The sequence below is a fragment of the Kryptolebias marmoratus genome, linkage group LG8, assembly GCF_001649575.2.
Source record: "Kryptolebias marmoratus isolate JLee-2015 linkage group LG8, ASM164957v2, whole genome shotgun sequence".
In the NCBI taxonomy this organism is placed as follows: Eukaryota; Metazoa; Chordata; class Actinopteri; order Cyprinodontiformes; family Rivulidae; genus Kryptolebias; species Kryptolebias marmoratus.
In genome coordinates, this window is record NC_051437.1 from 25357348 (window position 1) to 25368752 (window position 11405).

Here is an 11405-nt window from a genome sequence, read left to right on the forward strand (position 1 = left end):
CAATGTTTTTCACGAGAATACTTTACTATAGTTCTTCTTAATCAAAAGTGGATGTTAAAACCTTTTATCACTCAAAATTACCTTTCAAACAATCACAGCAAGCTTAAAAAAAGAACCGTTTGATTTTAACCTCCTTCTTTGTTTTACAGTTATCATTATAAAGATGTCTGCAATTTATGTCTCTATCAGAGCAGTTTGAAGCAGAAGAGAAAAGGGAGAGATTATGAGATGGTAATGAAATGAGAGGGGAGAGGAAAACTCAGAAATGAGGGCAGAAGAAAAGCGGAGGGGAGGGAAAAAGGGTGGGAAGACAAGTCAGAGATGAAAGATGCAAAAATGAGGGACCTCAAATGAGTGAGTAAACCAATACCAAGATTATTAAAAAAAAGAAGTGTGAGGTAAGGTAATAAAATTGAAATGAAACAAAACATGTGGCTAAATGGGTGGCAGATGATAAAGAAATGATAGAAAAACAGAAACAGAGGAGGAGAAGGAGCTAAGGGAGAAAAACGAAGGTCCTTTATCAGGGATTCAAACAGAGCAGACAGACAGACAGACAGCATCCTGGAGGACAGCAGCCCCAGAACAGAAAGCAGCCAAGGCAGACAAAAGGCTTATTCAAGCTTGGAGAGCTCCCTTGATAACTCCCTCTCTCTCATACACACACACACACACACACACATTGACAAAAACTTCAGAGGATGCACAAGTGTTGCTCCAGCGAGTCAAATACACAGAGCCAAATACACACACCTAAACAGCCCTCCTGACACTCGGCCTCAATCTGGCAACAAAGAAAGAGAAATCATCTCAACAGAGTCATTCAACACAAAAAGAGCTGAGAGGCAGAAAAGTCTGATTTATGTCGGGCTAAATACGGAGGCCACGACTTTTCAAACCATCTGCTAGCTTATTCTCTCTGCTATACCATTGATATACTATGAATTTAAAAACTAACACCTATTTAGTCATGTTTGGCCAAACCTTTACATGCCCACAGTTAAAAGCTGAACTTTATGTTGGCAACAATGACAGAGTCAATTCTGTAGAGGGAAAAAAAACTAAAAAGTTTTGAAATCCTAACTTTAAGGATTTTCTGTTGTCTGAAATTCTTCTTCTGGTCTTTGATTGACACATTTAGATCTAAACTGCTCCTAGAGGATTGTGGCACACGACTGCATGTGTTGTTGTTTTTTTATTTATTCCAGACTGCAGAACAGAACCAAAACTCTGTCATCCTTTTTTTCCCCTCTTAAATGGAAAACACCTGATTTCTAAAACAGATGACAAAACAGTCAGCTAACTTTAAAACAGCCAGTTAAAGGGGAAACTTCAACCCCATAAGCCAGGGCCACTATCCTGCATGTTTTAGTTGTTTCCCTGCTCTGCAGAAACCTGTTAGTCACTCATTCAAAGCAGAGAAACATCTAAGACATGCAGGACAGTGGCCCTCCAGGACCAGGATTGGACACCACCTTCCATAAGAGGGCAGTCTGTTTATGCCTACAGTGTCAGTAAACCAGCTGCTTATGGTGAAATAGGTCCACAATGTCCTCCACATCAAATACTTTTCAGGGGGGGGGGTATGCACTACTGACACTTCCAGCAGACAGAAGATTGAATGACAATATGTATATAAATAAATAAGTAAATTCTAGTTTTTAAGTTACATAGGCAGTTGAAGTCTTGTGAATCCTCAGTGTGACAGAATTTTAGTTATTTTATTTTCTTCTTTATTTTTCCTCATACACAATCCTGTCCTTGAGGTATGCAGACAGTTTCTTCACTCTTACAGCTTGAGCTTTGCTCTGAAAAGGATTGTCAGCCGTGAGACCTTCACAGGTGGACTGCAAAGAGAAATTTTAAAAAGAAAAGAGAAACTGTGTGTGCCTCGACTTAAAAAAGGCAAAGCACACACACTTTCAGGGATCACAGCCAAAGGTTTGAGAACTTAAAGCGCCAGAGAAAGGTTTGATTACACCAACCAATTATCCAGTTTTTTTAAGTTTTATTTAAATTACCCTGTTTTTAGTACAAGGTTTTGACAAAATTGTGAACAAAGTAATTACTCTTAAATTTACTCGATGTCGAGTGTTATACGTGTGACAGACATCTCCCTAACATGGTTTTCAAAACAACAAATTAACTCAGTTTAGTGATTCTTTTTGTGGTTAACTCTGTTTTAAACTAAATGCAAAGTTGCTGTGTGTCATCATCGATCTTCCCTCAGTAATAAATCTGTTTGTTGTTGTTTAATCCCACAAGGGGAGGGTTGACTTCAACCCCCCTCGCGCCTCTGTTCACTCAGAAATCACACCGAGGCGGCCAGAAGGCGTCCGAGTCCCGGCCTGAGGTGTCTTGTGAAAGAGCCTACTGATAAACCTGTAAGAATACAAATGAAGTTGCTCTATCCTTCTTGTACAACACTGAAATAAAACCCTCAATGACAAACTGTCAGTTCAAATGACTAAAACGCAAACACTGGCTCCTGTACACAAAACAAAACACTCCACAGACGTGCTCTTTATGTTTCTGGATTAAACAAGGACAGACTTATCAATTGTTCTGAATATTCAAGTGAGCTATTTTTATTCATGATGCAGCACAGAAGTAAAGTCTCTGCAGCACTCTCCTTATGCACTGAATGTCCCAGATTTCAACTAGATATCTTTTTTCCTCTCTAGTTTTTAGTTTTTAAATGAAAACACATAGGTCTGCAGTCACTGAACCATTATCATATACCTGTAAATTCATGTTCAGGTCATTTACACAGCATCAGCCAAGGATTTAGACACACCTATTTATTTCTTTGCAGATGTCTGTCGAGATTACTGTATAGATTTTGTTGGTTTTTGAAGTAAAAACAAAAATCTTTGCAGCAAGGAGACATAAAAAAGACATGAATGCATCAAACGATTAGTTTTAAACTTTAAAATTTCACAATGTTATAAACTTAATCAGTTAAAACTTGAAATACAGTCCTAAGTTGCATGTCCATAATTTCCTAATGGGTCAATTAATTTGTTAGAAATCGTTTTCCATGTTTAATAAATTCATGTCACATTTGATCAAACTAAGAGCTTTTGACTGAGGCAATGCACATGACAGTAGTGTGGAGCAGACACAAACTGTAACACCCACACAGGGAAAACATGGAATCTCAACAAAAATGAAAAGGACTCAACCAAATATCAGGTTCAAACCAGAAACCTTCTTGCAGAGGCTACGGTGCGAACCACTGCAGTATTGTGCATAATATAGTCCAACATAAAATATTTAACATGCACAGAAAAAACATCTAGAATGTTAAAAAAAATATGGCATTGTGTGTTACACAGAAACACTGCAGCCACAGGACAGAAACAGGCTCTGTCAAAACAACTGTTCCATATTTCATCTCTGGCACCAGCTTTGTGGGTCTATCACAGAAGCCAGTTTAAAACAGGAGGAATGTTTGGAAACAACATGCCAATTTCAACACTTTCACTCAGATGTGTTTTGCTTATATTGGAAAGGTGACAAAGAAACGGCTCTAACTAGTTTTTCCTTCTTTAAATATTAAAGTCAGCTTGTTTCAGGCTACAGAGCTGTGATCACAAACACAGCAAATATTTGGTGGAAGCTTTTACATGGTAACAGATAAACAAACATTTATTTGAATCCAGTACCTGGAATATTATAGTCTTTAAACATTACTGGATCTGAATGGAGCCAAACTGAGCAACTGAACAACTGAGTACAAATACACAATACATGCTGCTGATCTGTGCATGATTACATCTTTTATTATTATTAATAGAGAAATAATTTTCACTTTTTGATGTACATCTCCTTACCCAATGTGTTATGGATGCCATCAGCCTCTTCTTTCACTTGTTCATCCAATCGCTCCATATTCTGCACCAACAAGGCCACCACCTGTCCCTCCAACTGCAAAGATGGAGGTAAAGTCAGAGTTCTGACACATTTTGTGTACTGTAGCTCAACAACACCACTTTATTAGGTAGTAGAAACAAAAAACAAAAGGAAAATTTACATTTAAACAATCTGTAAATGCAGTCAGATTATGAATATCTTTTTTAGGACACTTGACAAAGAAAAAAAAGCACATTTTGAAGAACAGCAGGGTGATATTTTATTTAGGTTGATATACATTTTAGCAGAAGACACTCAGGACATTTTCACAGAAGCCCTGATGGGGACCAAGTGTTATCAGTCAAGTCAAGATTGGAGACTCAACCAAACAAAGATTGTGGGGTGCCAGCAGCCTGGATGAAAGTACTGTAACAGATGAAAGAAGTTGGACAGTCAAAGCAGATTTATAAGCCACAGAGACTGCTGTGAGTCATTTTGATTTATCTTATCAAGGATAACACCTGGCCTTCTGGCAGCAAGGACATAGAGGCTGCAGGCATTACAGAACACAGTAGAGACAAATGGAATCAACCAACCAACCTTGCTGCCCTGAAACTGTTTCCCTGCGATGCAGCTGTAAAGAACACTGAGGTTATGGGCACTCCATTGCATGGTAAATGGACTGCATTTATATTATGCCTTCATCCTGTGAATGCTGCAAAGCCACCTGAGCTGCTGTCATGCAAGCATCCAAGTCACTCTCACAGCCAACACGCAAATTCTACTTTTTTCAAGAACGGGTGACATCATTTCCACTGCGTATGATTATCCATATTAGATGTTAACCAGCTTGCTAGTTAAAATAAGAAAACACTCAAATAACTAATTTCCAGATGGTTCCAATGCTGTCTGCATGCAACGGCACAGAATTGTAAATGTGATAGTTCTAAAAAACATTTTTTTAGATTGAAGTATTCACTAAAAACAGCTTATATAAAATTTAAAACCCATCTTTTAATAGTAATACATTATTTTATAATGACATGATTTTACAATAGCTCTTTATCTTGTACAAAAGCAAATCAGTTTTTAATATCTTCTCATTATAAACCAACCAGGCCTTAAATTTGCACCTGCTTTACTCTGGGTAAAAGGATTTTTTTACGTGCTCTTAAGAGACTGCAGCAATTTAGGTAATTAATACTCAATTTATGCTTATATGGAAGGAAAAAAATATTCAACTTCATCACAATAATAGTCAGATAAGCTGCTTAACTTTCTTAACATTCTCAGGCTCAAAATGCTTTAACATTTTAGTGCCAAGGGTTTAGAAGGTATTTGTTTCTATGGCAAACAGATGAGATCCAAACAAGTCTACATCTGACAAAAAGGTGGTCACTGCCAGCAGTTAGACAAGCCAACAGATGAAGAGTCATGGTGGCAGCCATGAAGAAGCAGGCTCTCAGTTCTTTCCTCCATTAAAAAGGTATAACTGCACATTATTGCAGTTTGACCTTTGTGTGTCGCTGTAAATGTCAGAAAGCATAATGGGATATCAACAATTGATGCCACATTATGTAGGTCTCTCTGCTTCACAGACAGTGTAATAGGCTAAACTAGAAAGGAAAAAAAAAAAAAAAGAGGCTGAAGTGAAAGAGGGAGAAACATTTGACGAAGAACTGACAGCAACCATAGTTAGAAGCTGACAAAGGAAACGTAAAAATGGAGAAAAGTGAGGCTTAGGGCCGGGTGCAATTAAATTCATAATGATCTCAGTGATGAGCATTTCACATTTTCAGTCAAACCATCAATGAGAATAAACAGCCTTGTCCTCGGCATAAACAAACATGACAACAATCAATGTGCGACAGCTTTGGCCATATGTTAAAACACTGAAAGGTTTTGTTTGAGCTGCCAGTGGTGATGAAGGCTGTGAACTGGAGTGGAAACATGAAGGAAAATGAGAGGAAGTTTTGCTTTTTAAATGTTTTGCTCTGTGGTTGTTTAAAATGCTTTATGAATAAAGTTCCTATGGTATGGTGCTGTATTGAATGCATATCACCCACTGCCTCTCAGGCCAGAGTTTAAGACTAAGAGTTATAGCCGTTTTAGTCTATAAAATAATGTTAGGTGTAATTTCATGCAATATCGTGAAATGTCATGCTCAGAGTATGTGCTATGAATGACTCTCAGCAACTACCACATTAAATTTTAGCTCAGTATCTGTAAAACTGACTGAGTTGTAGCCATTTTTGTGCTTTTTTAAAAATTAGTCACTTGTATCAGCCAACTAGAACCAAAAACACATCCACTGTATTCTGTGCCAAAGTGTACTAAAGGTACAAAAGGATGCAAATGGTGAATCACTCCCAAACTCCCAGGCTTTTTAAAAAGAAGAGTGTGAGAGATATAAAATATGTATCATGCTAACTATTAAGTTTCTAATTATATACCATTAAAACATTACATATAGTCAAAAACAGGCTTTTAAATTCCTCTTCAAAAAATTTAAATGTTAGCAAGAGTCAACACAAGTCCTGCTTTGTATTCATTAAAAAATGACGAAGTAATCAATTCTTCTCCGTCTAGTTTAGATGCAGAAGCCCAGAAATTTAAGTATTGATCCATCAAGTGTAGTTTCATCAATATCAAAGTCTGATGTAAATTCTGAACTCACCAGAGCATCTATGAGCACCTCAGCACCCTCCTCACTCTCGTGGAGCGTGTCGATATCTGTCAGCTCCTGCAGCAGGTCCACCACAGCTATGGCAACATGTGGCAGGCGTTCAGGATAATAAATTCACAGAGTTAGCATTGCACTCCTTTAACAGTCCCAAAACAACTGATCAAAATTGATGGCCCCTTTTTTATGTCAAAAACCTGAACATTATGTGGAACAAAGCTTGATCTGAGATTTGAAAGGGATTTTAAAAGATACTATGAATCTTAAGTCTCACTGATTTTACTGTTTATTTGCTCTTTGTTGAAGATAAGCACAACCTGATTTCATTGTCTTATGGTTGTATCTCACTTGGCTGCGACTGATGGTGATGCAAGTTTTCTGTTGCAGTCTCACTGAATTCTGTGTGTCTGTGATCAAGCAACCAGCAAGCCAAGAGCAGTTTTTAAAAATTGCAGCTTATTTTGTTTGCCCTTGCACATTATTGTGTTGCCCTCCTCTGCCCACATCATCCCCATTTCAGCAGCCGCCTCCACATTAATGATTTAATCTACTGCAGAACACTTCTGAAATGAAAAACAGGCTAATTTGGACCAGTTTTTAAATTATTATTATTATTTATCATCAGCGTAGTTTAAAGAACTGAACATGAGCTCCTGTACAGGTGTTAAAATACAGCTCTAGCACACTTGAGATGATTTTGAGACTCCCGCAACAACTCTGGGTATTTTGAAAAAAATATTTGCTGCACAAATTTTCTGAACACGATGAAAATTCAAGCGACAAGACTGTGTGCCTCTGCAAGTCACGTATGGAAATTGAGAACCTTCTTGCTTAAAGTGCTCAAAGTCTTGAGCATGTTCCAGTTTGTATCAATTAACAGTAACAACAAAACTGGCTTTACATACTTTAAATGATAGTAACTATAATGAGTTTAGAGATGGCATAAGGCTTCCTTCCTTTTCACCATGACGCTCATCCATTGCAATAATGACAATCTCCTCCAGGGTCAGCAAAGCTCAGTACACAGAAGAATACTGTTAAACTCCAATGACTTCTTCAATCATTTTCTAAAAGGATATCAGTGTTTTCATGACCAAGAAGACCCAACAGTGAGTGGACGGCATTAAGCTCCACCAGCAAGTGGTAGAGATCCGGCATTGTGGCGATCACGTGCATTTCCTGAATAATGTCATTCAGATCCAGCTCTGACTCCATGAACCTTGTTAAAACAAACAAATAAATAAAAGTTTAGACAGTGTGTTATTATATTTTTAATCTTTCAACTTGGATCCAACTGGCACATACTTGAAGCCTGTATGAATGTGCAAAATAGAAATTGTAACGTGTTCCAGAAAGTATAGAAAATATTTCTTTTTTTTTACTTAAAATTGTTACTTAATAAAATTAGACTTTTAATGACCTTAATATACACAGTGAAAACATCTGGACCATCATTAATGATCTTACTTTTCTGGACTGTCTGGAAACTTAATCCTCAGTTCCTGGTTTTTGTACGACCTTTTCTCAAAGGTCAGGATCATTTTCTTCACAGAGCTCTCGTCAACCGGCTCAGCCTGTTTGATTAGTGCAGAATGCAAGAAGTCGGGGGGGAAAAAAGGTGGAAGAAGGGGAGAAAGAAAAAAAATATATTTTATTGAAGCAGCTGTTGCAATAGCAAGGAGCCATCAGGGTGACCTTAATTATGTGAGTGGAGCATATAGGTTTTTTTTTCCTTTACCTTTATCAAATCTGAGGAAATCTAAGTATATTTTCCTGAAAGTGAATGCATTTGACAGCTTAAAAGCTGTAAATTGCTGCACAGATAATGACCAGTTAGGCCATTTTAACTGCCTGACATTATGAACAATGCAGCTCTTTGGCTCTGAGTACCTCTTGACAGAAAGAATCTTTGTAAAGGGTACAAAGTAGAATTATAAAAACTTAATTATAGATGTGCAATTTTCAAATGCAGTACACCTTATGACATAACCTGAGCCAAGAATCCCACAAAATGATGAGATTTTTAGTGGAGATGGCATCGTTTGATGCTCCTTTCTAGGAAAAGAAAAATATTTTCACGCTAAACAATTTCATCTGTGAGGTGAATTACCACAAGTTTTTTTTTGTCCTGTTGTGGCATCTCAGGCATATCATATAGAGAAGAAGACTGCCAAGTTTACTATAACAAGGATTTATTTTTGTGAAATGGCCTGACAAAATATAAATACATCATAAAAAGTCAATTATGTAAATTATACTATGTTAAAAAATCTAACATATCCACCCATTACCTGATGTGAAATAGTTTTAAACTGAGAACATTGTATGTTGAGAAATGACAGATGTGTAATTGTTATACAAGTATATCGCCAGATGTCATGCTTAGAATTATGTGTTGTGAATGACTCTCAGCTACTACCACATTAACCAGTTGTGGCCATTTTAGTGTTGGTTAATATCGATTAGCTGTGGCTGCCATTTTAAATTGGGTCAACTTCAGAAGGTAATCAGTTGTAAATGTACATCTAGTTATTGCTTTCTGAAAGTTTTATCAACATCAACCTGGTGGTTCATGAGACGTTTTGCTAACAGACAGAGAGGGTTAACTTCAGCAGCTAATGCTTAAGTTTAAAACCAACATATTGTGCAACGGGTAGGACTTGGGAGTGTGTATTGTGGATGAGTCTCAGCTACAACCACTCCAAATTTTAGCACAATATCTGTAAAAATGCTCAGTTTTGCTTCTCAAAAAATTGCCATCTTGAACTGGATTGGCTCCAATGGTTAATCAGTTGTAGATGGACATGGAATGAGTAATTCCTGGAAGTTTCATTAAAATCTGTCCAGTGGTTCATGAGATTTTGCTAACAGACAGACAGAGTTAAACTACCTGTTAAAGCTGCAGTCTCAGGACAGAAACATTTCTTCCACTTGGACTAAATCTGGTAAACTGACTAACTTAAGATAATAGTTGAAATACATGTTTACAGTTAGCTAAAGCTTAAAATTTTACATTTTATTTTACTTAAACTGTAATAATCTGATTTCAATCTCTGACATAAACATAGATTTGACAGTTTTATTGTTAGATATATACATTTAAATTTCTGTAACAGTGTTCCACTGGTGAGTTTTGAGAAGCAACATTTTTAAGTGCAAACTGTCGATGAAGTTTTGTAAAAACACTTGTAATAAATTTCCCCCACCTCAGGTTCTTCCTCATCTTGGTCCATCAGTTTATCCAAAATTATCTTCCTGTCTCCAGTCAGCTCTTCAGTTTCTCTCATGTCAGCACCTCCTTCAGCTTCCCTGTATCTGGCCAGCTCCCTAGCTGCCAGACCTTTCATCTGCTTCCCTCCTCTAGAGTTGTCCTCTTCTCCTGCTGCTCCTCCATTCTCGTCCCTGGGACGCTTAGCTCCTCTATCAGGCTAAAGAGAAAAAGAAGAGAAAATCAAAAATATGCACATAGAAATCAGAATTACATACTTGTTGCAAGGCATGATGTCTGTACAACATTGTTTGCAAAAATAACTTGGCAGATAATGCAAAATTGCTCATTTCTAAACAGTTTTTAAACTTAATTTTTGTAAATGTGAACAGCAGAATCAACAGATCAGATTTTCAAAAATCTGAAATTGTTGTTGCATATTTGTTCATAAGTTTAAACACTCTTACAAATTGTTAAATAAATAGTCTGCGACACAGCACATGAGTAATTTTGCCATTGGTCTGTTTTTCAAAGTTTTTTTTACAACCTTACTGACTTCACTTTTCAAAATGAAAAATACATTTTGCAAACAGCATACACATTGATTAATTTTTGTGTTTGATCTAATTTACAAATACCCCCAAGATGGCAACAGCAGCTTATTTACAAATACAGTTACATTTTTGGTTCATTTCGTTTAAATACAATTTAAAAATTGGATTATGGACATCATCATTGAGCAACTAAAATAATACAACTCACAGCTGAAATTAATACTTATCACAAAACAATAGTATGTTAAAAATCTTTAAGTGGATGTTACCCAACATCCCCAGTTTAAAAAAAAAACACTAGTTATTTATGGATATAATGAGAGCCACACGATTAAAACAACTTACTTTAAACTTTTTTTTAGTATGTTAACGCATTGACTGCCAGTTTTAGTGTCCACAGGAAAGTATTCTGACACAGTAATTTTTAGTCACTTTGTGGCTTTTTTGGGCACAAAATAAACTGACTTTTATGGACCTTCATTAGCTAATATACTAACTACGATGTTCGTAGACAAAAATACAGTTGTTGCACTGCCGTGCAAGTGCTACATATTGATCATTTACAGACTGCTGAACCTACAAGAGTAAATAACGAGGCTAAACTAAAGTCAGCGAGCATCTGTAAGTTTTAGCAAGGCTAAATCAACAACTAAATTGAATAGCAGAGCAAGCGTTCACTAACATTTATTTTAATCAAAATATGTATACCTGATAGTTCAGAAGCTCTCCGACATCCATTTATCCGAGTTAGAAGCTTGCAAGTAGGGAAATTGTGCTTAAAAATTAAAGAACGAGCCTGCACAATTAGCAATTCGGCTAACAACGAGCTACCCACATAAACATGCCGGTGTTGTGCCGTAAAAAGCATTCCTGCCGTAAAGCAGGAGTGAAGTGTCGTAGTAACGTCGTAACATCGGAATGTAAGTTTTGTCTTTAAAGAGCTGAGAAATACTTTATATTTCGTGTTTCATTGATTGTATGCGTTTAAATAAAATTTATAATTACAAAAATATATTTAGAAAATTTAATTTATATTAGCTAAAATATCGACTCATTGCTGTTAAGTTAATGTTGTGTCCTACTAAGTGTCCACCAGGAAGACTGT

General features: G+C 36.7%; 1 protein-coding gene across 1 annotated transcript in view; it reads right to left on the reverse strand.

Annotated features, from left to right (window-relative positions):
* ctnnbl1 (catenin, beta like 1) overlaps window positions 1-11166 on the reverse strand; it is a 54960-nt gene extending 43794 nt beyond the window's left edge. The window contains exons 1-6 of the mRNA XM_017411167.3: window positions 11009-11166; window positions 9745-9966; window positions 8006-8112; window positions 7618-7757; window positions 6533-6630; window positions 3837-3930 (exon numbers count right to left, since the gene is read on the reverse strand). Of these exons, the coding sequence (XP_017266656.1) occupies window positions 3837-3930; window positions 6533-6630; window positions 7618-7757; window positions 8006-8112; window positions 9745-9966; window positions 11009-11038 (691 nt within the window). The 5' untranslated portion in view covers window positions 11039-11166. The remainder of the gene's footprint in view (window positions 1-3836; window positions 3931-6532; window positions 6631-7617; window positions 7758-8005; window positions 8113-9744; window positions 9967-11008) is intronic.
* Window positions 11167-11405: the final 239 nt, after the last annotated feature.